A 19329-nucleotide genomic window follows, 5' to 3' on the forward strand; every position below is an offset into this window, starting at 1 on the left:
TGGTAGAAAGAGAGAAGGGAGGAGAGGTAGGAAGGGGCAAGGTGATGGAGAGCCTCGAAGCCTAGAGAAGCAGCAGCGTGGCTCAGTGGAAAGAGCATGGGCTTTGGAGTCAGGGCTCATGAGTTCGAATCCCAGCTCTGCCACTTGTCGGCTGTGTGACTGTGGGCAAGTCACTTAACTTCTCTGTGCCTCAGTTCCCTCATCTGTAAAATGGGGATTAAGACTGTGAGCCCCACGTGGGACAACCTAATTCCCCTATGTCTACCCCAGCGCTTAGAACAGTGCTCGGCACATAGTAAGCGCTTAACAAATACCAACATTATTATTATTATTATTAGAGTGAGGAGTTTTTGTTTGGAGCGGAGGTTGATAGGCAACCACTGGAGTTGTTTAAGAAGGGGAGTGACATGCCCAGATCGTTTCTGCAGGAAGATGAGCCGGGCAGCGGAGTGAAGAATAGACCGGAGCGGGGCGAGAGAGGAGGAAGGGAGGTCAGAGAGAAGGCTGACACAGTAGTCTAGCCGGGATATAACGAGAGCCCATAACAGTACGGTAGCTGTTTGGGTGGAGAGGAAAGGGCGGATCTTGGCGATATTGTAGAGGTGAAACTGGCAGGTCTCGGTAACGGATAGGATGTGTGGGGTGAACGAGAGAGACGAGTCAAGGATGACACCGAGATTGCGGGCCCGAGAGATGGGAAGGATGGTCGTGCCATCCACGGTGATAGAGAAGTCTGGGAGAGGACCGGGTTTGGGAGGGAAGATGAGGAGCTCAGTCTCGCTCATGTTGAGTTTTAGGTGGCGGGCCGACATCCAGGTGGAGACGTCCCGGAGGCGGGTGGAGATGCGAGCCCGAAGGGAGGGGGAGAGGACAGGGGCGGAGATGTAGATCTGCGTGTCATCTGCGTAGAGATGGTAGTCGAAGCCGTGAGAGCGGATGAGTTCACCGAGGGAGTGAGTGTAAATGGAGAACAGAAGAGGGCCAAGAACTGACCCTTGAGGAACTCCAACGGTCAAAGGATGGGAGGGGGAGGAGGCTCCAGCGAAGGAGACCGAGAATGACCGGCCAGAGAGGTAAGAGGAGAACCAGGAGAGGACAGAGTCCGTGAAGCCGAGGTGAGATAAGGTATGGAGGAGGAGGGGATGGTCGACAGTGTCAAAGGCAGCAGAGAGGTCAAGGAGGATCAGAATGGAGTAGGAGCCATTGGATTTGGCAAGAAGGAGGTCACGGGTGACCTTAGAGAGAGCAGTCTCGGTAGAGTGGAGGGGACGGAAGCCAGATCGGAGGGGGTCTAGGAGAGAATGGGAGTTAAGGAATTCTAGGCATCGATTGTAGACGACTCGTTCTAGGATTTTGGAAAGGAAGGGTAGTAGGGAGATAGGGCGATAACTGGAGGGGGAAGTGGGGAACCTGTATCTACCCCAGCACTTAGAACAGTACTCTGCACAGAGTAAGCGCTTAACAAATACCAACATTATTATTATTATAAAAAACCCCAGTTTCCCCTACTGATGCCCAAAAGGACCAAGTCTCGCCTGAAAAGCTTACCATCCACTGGAGCATGCTGCAGCACTTCCTCTAACTGCTCGTTGGACAGATTCACCCCTATGTTCTTCAGAATGCTTGACAGATTTTGCTGCTTTACCATTTTGCCTTGGAAAAGATGAACATTTGGAAAATTTTGTTATTGCAAGTACCTCTGGGCAGGGGGGAGAACGGAGCGTCAGCCGACTGGAACAATTCAGAGCTATTACAGGTTTGCCTCCCACAATGCTATGCTAATTCCTTGATATGCAAATACCCATGGAATCAACCACTAATTACTATTTTCCAAAATGTACAGCCATGATTACATTTTAGTGCAACTGCTTGTCATGAAATTGAGCCATCAACTTTACAAAGTGTTCATCTGGGGGGTTCCCCAAATCAGGAATTATCGGGGAGAGAGTTTGGAAGGAGTTCAGATCATCGTCTTGGGTAAATAAACAGGAGAATGTGTCAAGTTTTTAGTAAGTGCCTCCCACTCTCCACTGAAGTGACACTAACGATAAGGCCAAAATACCAGGAAAGATTAATAGCAAGAAGCAGAGTCTTATTAAAATCATATCTCTTCCAAGAAGACTTCCCTAATTAAGCCTTCTTTTCTCCTATCCCCTCTCCCTTCTGAGTCGCTTATGCATTAGGATCTGACCCCTTTAAGCACTTGATGTTCACTCCACCCTCAGTCCCACAGCACTTATGTATATATCCGTAATTTATTTATTTATTTATACTAATGCCTGCCTCTCCCTCTAGACTGTAAGTTCCTTGTGGGCAGGGAATGCATCTACCAACTCTGTTGAATTGTACTCTCCCAAGTGTTTAGTTCAGTGCTCTGCACACAGCATAGGCGCAATAAATACCACTGAGTGACTGAAAACTAAAGACCAACTTTTTAGTTGGGAGGAGGCTCATAACCTGCTTTTTGTTTTTTTCCCCCAGAACCTTTTTTTCAAATCTCCTCTGCTTTACACAGATTTAAGAGCCCCCAGGCAGATTGGAAAAAGATGGGGACCGGGGCATTGCACTTCTCTCTCCTACGCCATCAACAGAAGAGAATAATTAAATCCGTAATTACCTTCAACGGTGACTGCCCGAGACTTGATGAGTTTACATATTAAATCCATGAAATTCAGATTTCCACTTTCTGCAAATAAATACATATCATTTGAATTTGAAAAGATCTGTAAATAACCGAGAAAGGAGAGGCAAAACGCCAGAATAAAAGTCCTCATGAATCTGCTAAAGCTCCACAAAGGTTTCAGGAACTTTCCACTTCTGGGACCGCTCGCTGAGGGCGAAGAAGTCCGCAGGCTGAGTGAGAAGGAGAGGAGGTTGACCTCTTCGCTTTACTCTCTGGTTGACATAGACTGCGGAGGCTGCTCAGCTTTCCGAAGGCGCAGTGAAACCTTCCTGGAAGACATTTGTGTTCAAATGCTCCCTGTTGTCTGGAAGGAGCAAGGAACCTGCATTTGAAGACCTCACGTTCAACCAGACAAGAAATCAGTAATTTATATAGGTCGCTATCATTAATCAATCTTTCACTTGTATTTGATAGGCATTTACAGGGTACAGAGCACTGTACTAAGTACTTGGGGGATCACAATATAACAGAGTTGGGTGATATGTTCCCAGCCTACAAGGAGTTTATATTCTAGAGGGGGAGACTAATAATAATAATGATAATTATGGTATTTGTTAAGTACTTACTATGTGCCAGGCACTGCACTAAGTGCTGGGAAAAATATTAAGGTTGGACACAGTCCCTGTCCCCATGGGGCTCACAATCTTAATTCCCATTTTACAGATGAGGAAAATGAGGCAGAGAAGTTAAGTGACTTGCCCAAGATCACCCAGCAGGCAAGTGGCAGTGCCGGATTTAATAATGTTGGTATTTAAGCGCTTACTATGTGCAGAGCACTGTTCTAAGCGCTGGGGTAGATACAGGGTAATCAGGTTGTCCCACGTGAGGCTCAAAGTTAATCCCCATTTTACAGATGAGGTAACTGAGGCCCAGAGAAGTTAAGTGACTTGCCCACAGTCATACAGCTGACAAGTGGCAGAGCCGGGAGTCGAACCTATGACCCCTGGCTCCGAAGCCCAGGCTCTTTCCACTGAGCCACACTGCTTCCCAGAACCCAGGTCCTCTCACTCCCAGACCTGTGCTCTTTCCACTGGCCCATGCTGCTTCTCAATAACTACCAGTGTATCTACCAACTCTGTTATATTATTATACTGCACTCTCCCAGAGTGCTTAAAACAGTGCTCTGCATGTAGTAAGTGCTCAATAAATATGATTGATTGAGATAGACATTAAAACAAATCATGGATATGTTCCATAAGTGCTGTGGGGCTGAGGGTGTGGGGACCACTGAGAGCACAGCCCAGAGAATTGAGGTTACAAAGGTCACCAAGACAAAGTGTCTGCCCTCGAGGAGTGTCCATTTTAATACAATTCAGCAACCGCAAATACGTAATGGCAAAAAAACCCAAAGCCGTACAATTAATGTCCATACAAAATAAGGAAATAATAAATGATTTGGGTATTTGTTAAGCACTTACTATGTGCCAAGCACTTTTCTAAGCACTGCATAGACACAAGGCAATCAGGTGTCTCACGTGGGGCTCACAATCTTAATCCCCATTTTCCAGATGAGGTAACTGAGACTTGCTCACAGTCACATAGCTGATAAGTAGTGGAGCTGGGATTTGAACCCACGACCTCTGACTCCCAAGACCGGGCTCTTTCCACTAAGCCACACTGCAGTTCCAAAGCTAATGAACAACAGATATCTCCCGCCTCACGTAAAGGGCATGGGAACCCAAATGCCAGGGATATGTAAAACTATAGAAAAGGAATACATCAATCAGTCAATTAATTGTATTTATTGAGCACTTACTCTTTGCAGAGCATTGTACTAAGCACTTGGGAGAGAGAAGCAGCATGGCTAGAGAAGCAGCGTGGCTCCGTGGAAAGAGCCTGGGCTTGGGAGTCAGAGGTCATGGGTTTGAATCCCAGCTCTGCCACTTGTCAGCTGTGTGACTGTGGGCAAGTCACTCAACTTCTCTGTGCCTCAGTGACCTCATCTGTAAATGGGGATGAAGACTGTGAGCCTCATGGGGGACAACCTGATTACCCTGTATCTACCCCAGTGCTTAGAACAGTGCTCTGCACATAGTAAGAACTTAAAAAATTCCAACATTATTATTATTATTATTATTACAACAGAACTAGCAGACATGTTACCTGCCCATAACAAGCTTACTTATGCTGAGGTTTACTGGAGTGATGGGGTATGAAACGGGCGTGAAGTTTCATCTGGCAGGCCAGCAGGGTGAATAATAATAACAATAATAACAACAACAAAAATCATAATAATAATAAAATAAATAATTGTAGTATTTGTTAAGCACTTTCTATGGCCTAAATACTGTACAAAGTGTTGAGAGATGGATACAAGATCTTCATTCATCCCCCCTCCCAGTCCTACGACACTTATGTACATATCTGTAATGTATTTATTTATATTAATGTCTGTCTCCCCCTCTAAACTATAAGCTTGCTGTGGGCAGGGAATGTGGTACTTATTGTTATATTGTACTTTCCCATCCTGAGCACTTGGTACAGAACTCTGCCCACAGTAAACACCCAATAAATACAAATGAATGAAAGAATGAATGAAGGAAAGGTTGGACAAAGTCCCTTTTCCATATGGAGCTCACAGTCTAAGTTCCTTTCCTCTAGACGTAGGCTCGTTGTGGGGAGGGATCACGTCTGCTAACTCTCTTGTACTGCACTCTCCCACGCACTCAGTAGATTGTGCTGCACATAGTAAGAGCTCAATAAATATCATTGATTGAGAACAGGAATCGAATGCTCATATTACATATGAAGAAACTGAGGCACAGGGAAGCTAAGTGACTTGACCAACATCACACAGCAGGCAGTCGGTGAGGAGGGGATTTCAACCCAGATACCGTGACGCCCAGGCCGGTGTTCTTTCCACTAAGCCACAAGAGGGGAGGGCACTCTTGGGAGAGGAGGAAAAACAGAAAGGAAGGTTCTCTCCTCAGCTACCCTTTCTTTCCCCTTCTTTGTGGGGAACAGATGAGAAGGGGCCAGCCCAAGAGAGCCCGGCTCCCAGCTCAGCCTCTAGTCCAACAACCAGTGCAACAACTATTTATTTAGGAACAGAGGAGACAGAGCTGCTGCTGCTCGGAACCAAGACAGCTGTGATTGATTCTCTCTGGTCCTCTTTTAGGAGACAGAGAAAAGTTTTCTGGGTGGTCCCACAGGGACTCTAACCACCCGGTTGGCGGGGTGGCTCGACCTCCTATAAAATAATGCCTCCGCTTCCAAAGGAACGTGATGTTTCTGCAGTCTCCTTTTGATCCCAGGCCACAGAGTGGCACCATGCCCATCCTGCTTGGCTTACCAGCCCCAGCTGCCAGTTTCGCTGCTCCACATCTAAGCCACTTCTTGCATTTCTGGGACCGCTCTCTGTTCTCTCTCTCTCTCATATTTGTTAAGTGCTTATTATGTGCCAGGCACATGCTGGGGTACATACCAACTAATCTAGTTGGACACAGTCCCTGTTTGACAATGGACTCACAGTCTTAATCCCCATTTCACAGATAAGGGAACTGAGGCACAGAGTAGTTCAGTAGCTTGCCCAAGATCACACAGGAGGTAAGTGGCGGAGCCAGGATTAGAACCCAGGTCCTCTAACTCCAAGACCTGTGCCCTCTCCACTAGGTCGTGCAGCTTCCCTTGTGGAGGGAAAAGTATTCAATTCATCACTAAATCCTGTTGGTCCCACCTTCACAACATCACTAAAATCTGCCCTTTCCTCTCCATTCATTCATTCATATTTATTGAGTGTTTACTGTGTGCAGAGCACTGTACTAAGCACTTGGGAGAGTACAATATAACAATAAACAGACACATTCCCTGCACATGAGCTTACAGTATAGATGGGAGGGAGCCAGACATCTATACCAATAAATAAATGACAGATGTGTACATAAGTGCTGTGGGGCTGGGTGCGAGGAACAGCAAAGGGAGCAAGTCCAGGCAATGGAAAAGGGAGTGGGAGATGAGGAAAGGGAGAGCTTAGTCTGGGAAGGCTTTCTGGAGGAGATGTGCCTTCAATAAGACTTTAAAGCAGGCGGGAGAGCAACTGTCTGTCGGATTTGAGGAGGGAGGGCATTCCAGGCCAGAAGTAGGACGTGGCTGAGGGGTAGGCGGCGAGATAGGCGAGATCCAGGCACAGTGAGAAGGTTAGCACTAGAGGAGCAAAGTGTTTGAGCTGGGTTGTAGGAGAGAAATGAGGTGAGGTAGGAGGGGGCAAGGGGTAAAATGCTTAAAAACCAATAGTGAGGAGTTTTTGTTTGATGTGGAGGTGGATGGGCAACCAATGGAGTTTTTTGAGGAGTGGGGTGACATGTCCTGAACGTTTTGTAGAAAACTGATCTGGGCAGCAGAGTGAAGTATAGACTGGAGGAGGGAGAGACAGGAGGCTGGAAGGTCAGTATGGAGCCTGATGCAGTAATCAAAGTGGGAGACTATGAGTGACTCTCTTAACATGGTAGCAGTTTGGATGGAGAGGAAACGGTAGGTTTTGACTATGTTGTTAAGGTGGGACCGAGAGGATTTAGTGATGGATTGAATATGTGGGTTGAATGAGAGAGAGGAGTCCAGAATAATGCCAAGGTTAAAGGCTTGTGAGGTAGGAAGGATGGTGGGGCTGTCTATAGTGATGGGAAAGTCATGGGGAGGACACTGTTTGGGTGGGAAGATAAGGAGCTCTGTTTTGGACATGTTAAGTTTGAGGTTATGGGAAGACATCCAAGTAGAGCTATCTTGAAGGCAGGAGGAGATGCGAGACTGGAGACAGCGAGAGAGATCAGGGCTGGAGAGGTAGATTTGGGTGCCATCCGCAAAGAGGAGGTAGTTGAAACCAAAGGGAGCGAATGAGTTCTCCAAGGGAGTGGTTGTAGATGGAAAATAGAAGAGGACCCAGAACTGGACCTTGAAGGACCCCACAGTTAGGGGGTGGGAGCCAGAGAAGGAGCCCGCGAAGCAGACCGAGAATGAACGGCCAGGAGATAAGAGGAGAACCAAGGGAGGACAGAATCAGTGAAACTAAGCTCGGATAATGTTTCCAGGAGAAGAGGGTGGTCCACAGTGACAAAGGCAGCTGCGAGGTCGAGGAGGATTAGGATGGAGTAGAGGCCTTTGGACCTGGCAAGAAGAAGATCACTGCTGACGTTTGAGAGGGCGGTTTCGGTGGAGTGAAGGGGACGGAAGCCATTTTGGAGGGCTTTAAGGAGAATAGGAGGAGAGGAATTTGAGACAGCAGGTGTCAGACAACGCGATCAAGGAATTTAGAGAGGAATGGTAAGATGGAAATGGAGTGATAACTGGAGGAAGTCGTGGGGTCAAGGGAGGGGTTTTTTAGGATAAGGGAGACTTGGGCTGTTTGAAATCAGTGGGGAAGAAGTCATTGGAGGGCAAACCGTTGAAGGTTGCCGTTAGAGAAGGGATGAGAGATTTGATAAGGTGCAAAGGAATAGGGTTGGATGCACAGGTGGAGGGGGTGGCTTTTGAGAGAGACAGATCTCCTCTAGAGAGACTGCAGGGAAGGATGGGAGAGTTAAAGAGGAGGCCAGAAGGGGAGAGACTGAGGAGGGGCAGGCTATGGTGTCAGTTTTCTTACTAAAGTAGGTGGCTAGGTCATCCAAACTCTCCATCCAAACTGCTATCACATTAATGCAATCACTCATCCTCTCCTGCCTGGATTACTGCATCGGCCTCCTTGCTGACCTCCCAGTCTCCTGTCTCTCCCCACTCCAGTCGACACTTCACTCTGCTGCCCAGATCATTTTTCTACAGAAACATTCAGGACATCTCACCCCACTCCTCAGAAAATTCCAGTGGTTACCCATCCATCCCCACATCAAACAAAACTTCCTCACCATTAATTTAAAAGCACTCAATCACCTTGCCCCCTTCTACCTCACCTCACTACTCCCCTACCCAGGCTGCACACTTGGGTCTGCTAATGCTAACCTTTTCACTGTGCCTCGATTTCATCTATCTCGCCGCCGATCCCTCGCTCACGTCCTGCCTCTGGCCTGGAATACCCTTCCTCCTCAAATCTGACAATCACTCTACTCTCCCCTTCTTCAAAACCTTATTGAAGCCCCATCTCCTCCAAGAGGCCTCCCCTGACTAAGCCCCCCGTTCCTCTTCTCCCACTTCCTTCTGCATCACCCTGACTTGCTTCCTTCGTTCTTCACCTCTCCCACCCCCCAAAGCTCTTATGTACAGATCTGTAATTTCTTTATTTCTGTTAATGTCATTCCCCAGGCTTCTAGAGTGTAAACTTGTCATGGATAGGGAACATTTCTGTGTATTTGTGTATTGAACTCTCCCAAGTGCTTAGGACGGTGTTCTGCACATGGTAATTGCTCAATAAATATGATTGAATGAATGAACGAACATTAGGCCCTAGTAGGGGCAGCCTAGAGGGGGAGTTCACTGCGATTCTTGCCAGGGGCCCGCTTACTTGCCCCAGATCTTCCTGAGGATGGGGCACCAATTTTGCAAACATGGCAGATTCATTCATTCATTCAATCATATTTATTGAATGCTTACTGTGTGCTGAACTCTGTACTAAGCTCTTGGGAAAGTACAACACAGCAGATGGCAGATGGGCCCCTGTGGAGGCTGCTCTGTGTGGCTTAGTAGATAGAGCACAGGTCTGGGAGTCAGAAGGACCTGGGTTCTAATCCTGGCTCCACCACACGTCTGCTGTGCGACCTTGGGCAAGTCACTTGCATTTCTCTGGGCCTGAGTTACCTCATCTGTAAAATAAGGAGTAAGAGCATGAGTCCCATGCGGGACAGGGACTGTGTCCAACCTGATTAATTTGTAGCTACCCTAGCACTTAGAACAGGGCTTGGCACATAATAAACACTTAGCAAGAACTATAATTCTCATTATTATTATTTTTACTCTGAGTTCAAAGCCCACCCATCCCAAAGTCCATTCAGGGGAGGGAGATGTGCTGGTGACAATGTAAGAAGCTTTACTGACTTTTTTTTATGGCTTATATTAAGCACTTACTATGTGTCGAACACTTTTCTAAGCGCTGGGGCAGATACAAATTAATTAGATTGGACACAGTCCCTGTCCCTTGTGGGGCTCAGATTCTAAGTAGGAGGGAGAACAGGAGAACTGAGCCCAGAGAAGTGAAGAGACTTGTTGACTGTCACAAACCTGGCACGTGGCAGGGGTCAGGATTAGAACCCAGGTCCTCCGACTCCCAGGCCTGGGATCTTTAGACTAGGTTACTCTGCTTCTCAAGGCCGACAGAGCCTATGTTCAGCAGATTGGCCCAAGGCTCCTGAGCAAGAGCCCCCTGGTGATACCTATAGAAGACTTCTCTCTTGGAAGTGTTTGTCCTCTTTCTGAAGTGGCTCAAAAATAATCTTTCTCCATGAATGTCCACCCTAGGTATCCCAGTTAGCCACGGACCCACCCAGGCCCGCTAGACCAGAGCCCGAGACATGGGGAAAGCTCACCATCATATGTGGCTATTTCAGAGGCCCCCTGAAAATCTTCTGGGGGTAAATAGAGCCCGGTGTCTCTGAAAACGGCTTTCAGTTCCTCCATTTTGTGTTTTCTTCCTGGAAAAAAAAATAGCAAAGACCAGACTGTCTCCAGTGTTTGACAGAATTATAGTAGTAAGTAAAAATAATTATTCTACTTGCTAAGCACTTACTATGTGCTATAAGCACTGTAACTAAGCGCTGAGGTAGATACAATATAATTAGAATGCCCACAGTTCCTGTCCCACAGGGGGCCCACAGTCTAACTAGGAGGGTGTGGGATTTAATCAGACTCCAAGCAAATATGATAATAATAATAATTGTGGTATTTTGTTAAGCGCTTACTATGTGCCAGGCACTGTACTAAGCACTGGGGTGGATACAGGCAATTCAGGTTAGACACAGTCCCTGTTCCACATGCAACTTCAAGTCTCACTTCCCAGTTTACAGATGAGGTAACTTAGGCCCAGAGAAGTGAAGTGATTTGCCCAAGGTCACACAGCAGACAAGTGGCAGAGCTGGGGTTAGAACCCATGACCTTCTGACTCCCAGGCCCATGCTCTCTATCCTTAATGCCATGCTGCTTCCCAATACTGCCTTTTAAAAAATTATTCTTTTTAAGTGCTTATTGTATTCCAGGCACCGTACTAAGTGCCAGGGTAGACGCAAGCTAATTCAGTTGGACATAGTCTCTATCCCTCATGGGACTCACTGTTTTAATCCCCATTTTCCATATGAGGTAGCTGAGGCACAGATAAGTGAAGTGACTTGCCCTAGGTCATACAGTAAACAAACAGAAGAGCCAGGATTAGAACCCGGTCCTTCTGACTCCTAGGCCTCTGCTCTATCCACTAGGCCATGCTGCTTCCAACTTTCTCCTTCACAACTGTCTCCAGGAAGCCTAAACCGGCTCAAATTCTGTAGACAAACCTCCCTAATGCAAAAATGATATGGAGCAGGGCAATTACCTGGTGAATTTGATGGGCAACCAACCTCAAATACTTCAGCCAGTAACAACACTGCCTTGACACGATTCCCCAGAATGGCCGTACCCCCTACCCAAATCGCCACCACATTTTCTCATCCGCTTCACTTTTGCTGAGCGGAGCTGGCATTTTGTTGCTTCTACAACAGCAAACTGGAAGGTATTATTTCCAACCCAATTTTCCAGTAGGAATTTTGAGCCTTTCAACTTTCCTTTTCTATCCCCAAAGAACCAGGACATCCATTGGTTATGAGCCCAACCAGAGTTGTCTACCCGCCAACACAAACCAAAGAATTGCAGATCCCAAAGAGGCCCTCAACTACTCATCACTCAGCTGAAAACAGCAAGAATTACAAACCAATCTTGCGGAAGAAAACTCGGAATGTTAAGTGCAAATAGGGCAGGTAGAAAACATAATGGGTTCAAGAAAGATGCTGATACATTCGATGCCGGTATATTGTTGTGTTGGACTCTCCCAAGCTCTTAGTACTGTGCTCTACACACAGTATGCCCTCAATAATTTTTTTATGGTATTTGTTTAGAGCTTACTTTTTATCAGACCCTATTCTAAGCCCTGGGGTAGCTACAAGATAATCAGGAAGGACACAGTACATGGAGTTCGCAATCTTGATCCGCATTTTACAGATAAGGTAACTGAGGCCCAGAGAAGTCAAGTGACTCGATTGATTGATTGATACATCGGTGGCTCACAGAGGGAAAAGCGAGAGAGTGTTATTGCCAGTCCGGAGGACAGACTCCTAAAGAAAAGCAGTCATCACCCTCCGGTGGCCCCTCTGGGGACAGGGTACCGGACTTGCTGGGCCATTGGTCTGACCCACCGTGGCACTGCTCGTTTGGACAAATCATTATCTAATGAAACTTTCTGGTAATTGGTCACTCACCTTCAGTATCAGACAGCTCTTGGTCATCTTTCGCAAACCGTACCCCTCGGTCCGCATCCTCCGACTCTTGATCTGTAAAGAGAGATCTCTCCAGCAACCAGGCATAGCATAAGGAGAGGGCAAGTTGATCAGATTGGCCTTAACAACACACTTATTCTCCCCAAGTGGAATAATACTAATAGGAAGTACTTGATGAAGACTCTTTATAAAACGCAGCGTGACCATTTAACCTTTGAGATCCGCAAGTAAACCCGAGTGGCGTCCATCTGTGGGACTACTTCGAACTGGGATTTACATGGAAATACTGAACAGGCAAAAGAAAAAGAACAAATGTCCATCCATCCCTGGGAGTTTGTGTTATCTATTATCGGTTAACCTGTGATGCCAATGTGGGGAATTGCTGGTAATTAATCATATTTATTGAGCCCTTATTTGTGATCACAGCACCGTACTAAGTGCCTGCGAGAATACATTATAACTGAGTTGGTATATTCTACCCGTTCTCTGGAAATACTCACCATCAGCCGTTGTGTTCAGGATGGCCTCATTGGTTAGTGCGATATGTAAATTGCCTAGGACGGTGTCCAGGTCCTTCACCTCAGCCATCTCACCTGGAGAGAGACAGAAACGGCATGGTCTAGCAGATAGAACACGGGCCTGGAAGTTGGAAAGACCTGGGTTCTAAATCCCCGCTCCGTCACTTGTCTGCTGGTTAACCTTGGGCAAATCACTTCACTTCTCCGGACCACAGTTACCTCATCTGTCAAATAGGGATTACTACCGTCAGTCCTAAGTGGGATATGGACTGTGTCCAACCTAATTAGTTTGTATCTATCCCAGCATTTAGCACAGTGCCTGGCATGTAGTAAGGGCTTAACAAATACCATTTAAAAAACAAAATACCTAGGGTGGAGAATATCTTGTGCCTTCCCCCAAAGCTAGGTGAACTGCTCCCAGGCTGACCAGCTCTAGGTTCTGGGGGTAAACCACGGCAGCCAGAGATTCATCCAAGCATCTCAGTCAGTGGGGGTCCAGAAATAGACTGTCCCCATTATGCTGGACCCGAGGAAGCCAAACTCTGAGCATGAGTCTTCCCAATCGATCGATCAATCAATCAATATTTATTGAGCACTTACAGTGTGCAGAGCACTGTACTTAGCACTTGGATGAGTACAATACAACAGAGTGGGTGGATGTTATTTAATGCCAACCTACTCGCTGTATCTTGACCTCATCTACCTCACTGCCTACCCCTCACCCACGCCCTGCCTCTGTCCTGGAACTACCTCCCCCTTCATATCCGACAGATGATCACCCTCCCCACCTTCAAAGCCTTATTAAAAACACCTCTCATCCAAAAGGCTTTCTCCAACTAAGCCCTTATTTCCTCTTCTTCAATGCCCTTCTGTGTTACCCTTGCACTTGAATTTACACCCTTTATTTACCCCACCCTCAGCCTCACAGCACTCATGTGCATATCTGAAATTATTTATATTAATGTCTGTTTTCCCCTTTAGACTGTAAGGTCCTTATAGGTAGGTAACATTTCTACCAACTCTGTTATATTGTATTCTCCTAAAGATTTAATACAGTACTCTGTACACAGTAAGCTCTCAAAAGATACAGTTGATTGATGGATCAATTCCCTGCCCACAAGGAGCTTAAAGTCCTTAAAGAAGTCAGAGAATTATATTGATAATTCCAAACCTTGATAATTCCAGCCAACAAAAACATTCGTTTAGAGTTGAATACCAGGTTGTTAAACATCTTATTTCTCCACTCCACTCTAGGGAGCCCCTACTGAAAGGAAGCAGCTTCTCTAACTGGCAATTAGGAAGAACCAGGAATGACAGGATGAACAAGCTAATGCTTGGGAAAATTTCAATGGGGCTTCCAAAAAACACCGCTCACCTTCAGCCACAGACTTCTTGCGGAGAGCTCTCACTGCACCAGTCAGTTTCTTTAGATCCACCGTCCCATGTTCTGTAAAATATGGCCCAACTCAAATACAGAAGCAGTGAAATGGAAACTCACACAGACTGATCAAAGGTCTTTAGTGAGGAAAAGAGCACTTCTTAGGAAGATGAAAATCAGCATGAAGGAGGGATGGGAGGAGAGAGAGAAGGGAGGAGAGGGAGAAGAGGAAGGGAAGGAAGGGTAGGGAAGGAAAGGAAGGGTAAGGAAGAGAAGGAAAGGTAGGGAGGGAAGGGATGGAAGGGAAGAGATGGAAGGGAGGAAATGGAATGAAAGAAGGCAAGGGAATGGAGGGAGTGAAGGGAATGAAGGGAGCAAAGGGAGGGGATGGAGAGAAGGGAGGGGAGGGAGAGGAGGAAGGAAGAAAAGGAAGGGTAGGGAAGGGAAGGAAGGGCAGGGAAGGAAGAAAGGGAAGGGAAGGAAGAAAGGGAAGGGAAGGAAGGGATGGATGAGATGGAAGGAAGGGAATGGAATGAAGGGAGCGAAGGGAATGAAGGGAGCGAAGGGAGGGGATGGAGAGAAGGGAGGGGAGGGGACAGAGGAGAGGAGAAGAAGAGAGGGAAGGGAGGAAAAGAAGGGGAGGGAAGGAAGAGAAGGAAGGGATTAAAGGCAGGAAAGAGGGGATGGAGGGGAGGGAAGAGAGGGAAGTGAAGGAAGGCAAGGAATGAAGAGAGGAAAGAGAAGAGACAGAGGGGAGGGAGGGAAGAAAACATCCCTGTTCTCATCCTGCAGTTTCTTTCTAAATTCTGAATATCAGTGTTTAAGTTTTGCAAGGCTCAGTCGGGCCATCTCTCTCCATGTGCAAACTGTGGCCTGGCAAGAGGACAACATCCAGGCCTTCACGAGAAGGGGGCCCACTTTGCTTCTCCCTGGGTAAAGGGCAACGTCTTAGAGAACTCTCAGTTGTACCAAACGTGACTTTTCAATCCGTGTTTTGGTTAGGGTTAGGGTGAGGGTACACCTGACCCGAGTACTCCCCAAACCAGAGCTTTCCTCACTGGAGGGGATGCATCAGGAAAGCCGCTCCCAACTTAGAGGAGAACCGACTGCTTTCCCCAAATCCCAGAGGAAACTGTGATGCTCTCCTCATGAGCCTGGGAAAACGCTTTCAAAAGAAGCTCAGCTGCAATTTCCCTCCTCCTTGTGAAGAACAAGCTTCTTTTGACTGTTGTGAGGATACACCCCTCCCACCCTGGTGTTGCTGGGATAAAATTTTTTCCATGAATCAAAATAATCCACTGACCAACTTTGTTCTAATGCCTGACCTGGATTCCAAGATGACAGGGTCATGATCAAAGCACTGAAAAAGGATTTTTTTTAAAGACCTCCTGAAGTGCAGGGCAAAACACTTTCAAGAAGATTGGGCCATTCAGCCCAGAAATTCCAACCAGCTGGCATAAATTAAACAGCAACTAAGGAAATGGGTAATAGAGATTCCAATCCTTAGAGGGTTGAGGGCATAGGATTCCCAACCTATGCCTAAGGAGGATACAGGAGGGGTTTGGAAGAAAACTTGAGATATTAGTTTACCCAGGACTCCTCATCACTTTTCACTCACTTGCAGAAGTAGACATCTTGTGGATATGTTTCAAGACATTTATCGCCTCATTCAGGCTCACCATCCCCTCCGCTGCAAGACAATGGATAGACAGGCATCTGTGACTTCAGAAAATGCTTAGAGGACCTTAAACAGGGGTAGAACTGGCCCAGTGGGAAGGCCCAACTCAGCTCTGAGTCTGGAGGAAGTGCCCTCCTCAGTCCAAACTGTGAAAAAGGGAACCACATCCAGCCATTCATGACTTCAGAAAATGCTAAGACCTAAAATGAGGGTGGAAGTAAGGGGAAGAGTAGGGCACTGCTCAGGGAACTGTTCGCTTCCAGTTAAAGGGATTTTCAAATGTCTTTCCAGTGGTACTTAATTATTATTATTATTATTGTATTTGTTAAGCGCTTACTCTATGCCAAGTACCGTTCTAAGCGCTGGGGTAAATGCAAGGTTATCAGGTTGTCCTACGTGGGGCTCACAGTCTCAATCCCCATTTTACAGATGAAGGACATGAGGCACAGAGACGTGAAGTGACTTGCCCAAGATCACACAGCTGACAAGTGGCGGAGCCGGGATTAGAACCCACGACCCCTGACTCCCAGGTCCATGCTGCTGCCACTAGGCAACGCTGCTTCTCTTGTTAAGTGCTTACTACCAAGCACTGTACTAAGCGTTAGGATAGATAGAAGATAATCGGGTTGGACAGAGTCCCTATCTCACATGAGGCTCCCAGTCTAAATCTAAGTAGGAAGGATTTCAAAGTGGAAAGCAGAGTGAGAAGTAGTGTGGCCTAGTGGGAAAAACACAGACTTTAGAGTCAGAGGACCTGGGTTCTAATCCCAGCTCCGCCACTTGTCTGCTGTATGACCTTGGGGAAGTCATTTCACTTCTCTGTGCCTCAGTTACCTCATCTGTAAACTGGGGATTAAGACTGTGAGCCCCACATTGGACAGAAACTGTGCCAACCTGATTGACTTCTATCTACTCCAGGGCTTAGTACAGTGCCTGACACATAATAGACACTTAACAAATACAATTGAAAAAAAAAAAGCGGATGCTTTTAGAGCACCAAGATGAGCCACCTAGACCTGGGCCATCACGGCGGCATGTGGGGGGACTGGATGTCTGCATGCTGGCAATTGGTGAGGAGCTCAGGGACCGGGCTGCCACACGCTCATGCTAACGGTGGCGGGGAGCTGACGTGACCACGACGCAGGGCCGGGTTGCAGGACTTGAGGCTGCCGGTTGGCCCCTACCGGTTCTGGGGGCTCCCGTGGTGAGCCGGCCTGGCTCCAGATGGGGGAAAACCAGGCCCTGTTTCTCTCTAAACTGTCAGGGTATAGCTTCTGGCCCAGCCTGGGGGTCTCACCCACTGCAGGGGGAGTGGTAGAAGCTCTGGCCCCTGTCCTGATGTGGCAGGCCTAGGCTCCAGCAGCATCCCCTCCCCAGGGCCCAACCTCAGACACTGCCCACCCTTAGCGGAACAGTCAGTCTTCAGCATGAGCTGTGGGAGTGGATGTCGCCCATCTCTCTCTCTCGTACTTGTCCCTTGATAGGGACCCATCTTAAATTACCCCAAATCCTATGGTCTGTTAGTAAGCCGGTGTGGGCAGGGATTGTCTCTCTTTATTGCTGAATTGTACTTTCCAAGTGCTTAGTAGTGCTCTGCACACAGTAAGCGCTCAATAAATATGATCGAATGGATGAATGAATGAATGAATAATTAATTCACCACACTTTCCTTCCCAACCCCTGGCAATGCCAGGTGGGTGGCTATTTGCAAAACAGCCTTAAGAGCGGGCTATGAGCTCTTTGTCCCTGGCCCTAGAGGCTAAGTTCGCCTGGAATGAAAAGCAGCAACCAGGCAAGGGATTTTTCAAATTTCAAGTTTAGTAATACCCCAAAATGGCCAGCACGTTTATGTGTCCCAAGTCAAAGATGTAAATATGAAGGAAAAAAAAGGTCTTAGAGGAAAGGGGGTGTTGTGGGTAGAAACTCCTGAAAGAGAATCTATAGCTCGATTAAAAAAAAAAAGAAAGGAAAAAAACCAAAAAAAACTCCTGGCAGAGTATCCAGGCCATGGATTTTGCCACAAGCTCAGAGAGGGTAATCCTTAGAACACCAAGCCCTCAGATCAGCCCGAGTGCCCCCCCCCCCCCAGCCACCAGTTCCAGGTCTGCTTGTGGGCCCCCACCCCTGGGAGCCGCTCACCATCGGGCAGAAGGCGTGCCACCACCTCCTGGAGCTCCTCGTCTGTGAATGTCATCCCTTCGTCTCTCAGAGCGGTGCCCAGGTGGAGAACGTCAATCTTATCGCCTGAGGGGAGATGGGAACGATGGAAATTTAGCTCTGGGATATCGAAACTGAGAAAATCCAGCCCCATGGGCTCCAAGTTATTAAAGAGGGACAACCTTGGGGCTTTCCCACTGGTACAGCTGAAGTGATGATAATGATGATGATGACATTTGTTAAGTGCTTACTGTGTGTCAAGCACTGTTCTGAGTACTGATGTAGAAACAAAGTCAATTAGGTAAAACTCAGTCCTTGTTCCTTATGGGGCTCACAGTCTAAGTAGAAGGGAGAACAATATTGCATTCCTTTCATTCATTCATTCATTCATTCATTCATTCATTCAGTAGTATTTGAGCACTTACTACGTGCAGAGCACTGTACTAAGTGCTTGGAATGTAAAATTCAGCAACAGATTGAGACAATCCCTGCCCAACAACGGGCTCACAGTCTAAACGGGGTAGACAGACAACAAAACAAAACAGAACAAAACAAGTAGTCTGGCATAAATAACATCAAGATAAATAGAATCATAGATATATACACATTATTAACAAAATAAATTCCTCTTTTACAGATGAAGAAACCAAGGCAAAGAGGAAGTGAAGTAACTTGTTCAAGGTCACAGAACAGGCAAGTGGCAGAGCTGGGATTAGAAGACAGGTTCTCTGACTCCCAGGCCCGGAATCCTTCCAATAGGTCATGCTACTTCCAGAGAGCTGGGATTTAAGCCAGGAGGCTGGAGGCCAGAAGCTGGAGCTGCTCTATCTTCTAAGTGCTGGGTCAATACAAGATAAAAAGGTTAGACAGTCCCTGTCTCACATGGGGCCCTCAGTCCAAGGGGGATAGGGAATCCCCATTTTACAGCTGAGGAGACTAAGGCACAGAGAAATGAAGCGATCTGCACCTACGGTCACACAACTAGCAAGTGGCAGAGCCAAGATTAAAACACAGCTGCTCTGACTCCCGGGTCCGTGCTTCTTCCGCTGGGCTTCGCCATGCTGCTTTTTTTTTTAAACTAAAGTCTAGGTTTGAATAAGAACAAAGGATGAATTCTCGTCTGAATAAACAAAGCATTTTAAGAATCACAGAACCTCCTGAATTCTTGTCACTTCAGTACCGCTTTGGGGATGGAGGAAGCTTGAAGCGAAGTAGCATAAACTCTGTGAATGAAGGAGAGTGATTTTTCCCTCTGGATGAGATATAATGAAGCAGGTGTTGGGGGCTGACAAAACACTCTGCCTGCTGCTACAGCAGGGCTTCTCGGGAGAGGCCACGGCGCCCAAGAGAGAATTTTCTTACTACGATGACTGCACTTCAGAGCCCCCAGGGATGAACAACCTCAGGCCCTCCAGAGCCACAGGGGATTAGGATGGCGTTGGGCTGATGGACAGGAGGGGGTAGGAAAGACAGGAGAGGAAGTGGTGACTGGGCTGGAGGAGGAGAGAATGGATCAAACAGCATGGTGCAGTGGGTAG

The 19329-nt window shown here is 47.2% G+C and overlaps 1 protein-coding gene across 9 annotated transcripts in view; it reads right to left on the minus strand.

Moving 5' to 3' along the window:
- EFCAB3 (EF-hand calcium binding domain 3) overlaps positions 1 to 19329 on the minus strand; it is a 156706-nt gene that overhangs the window by 25715 nt on the left and 111662 nt on the right. For all 9 annotated transcript variants that reach the window (XM_039913539.1, XM_039913538.1, XM_039913537.1 and 6 more), the window contains 8 exons: positions 17774 to 17878; positions 15575 to 15646; positions 13954 to 14025; positions 12561 to 12653; positions 12043 to 12114; positions 10129 to 10233; positions 2618 to 2686; positions 1549 to 1653 (listed from right to left, as the gene is read on the minus strand). In XM_039913539.1, coding sequence (XP_039769473.1) covers positions 1549 to 1653; positions 2618 to 2686; positions 10129 to 10233; positions 12043 to 12114; positions 12561 to 12653; positions 13954 to 14025; positions 15575 to 15646; positions 17774 to 17878 — 693 coding nt within the window. The remainder of the gene's footprint in view (positions 1 to 1548; positions 1654 to 2617; positions 2687 to 10128; positions 10234 to 12042; positions 12115 to 12560; positions 12654 to 13953; positions 14026 to 15574; positions 15647 to 17773; positions 17879 to 19329) is intronic.

The sequence above is a fragment of the Ornithorhynchus anatinus genome, chromosome 11, assembly GCF_004115215.2.
Source record: "Ornithorhynchus anatinus isolate Pmale09 chromosome 11, mOrnAna1.pri.v4, whole genome shotgun sequence".
Classification (NCBI taxonomy): Eukaryota; Metazoa; Chordata; class Mammalia; order Monotremata; family Ornithorhynchidae; genus Ornithorhynchus; species Ornithorhynchus anatinus.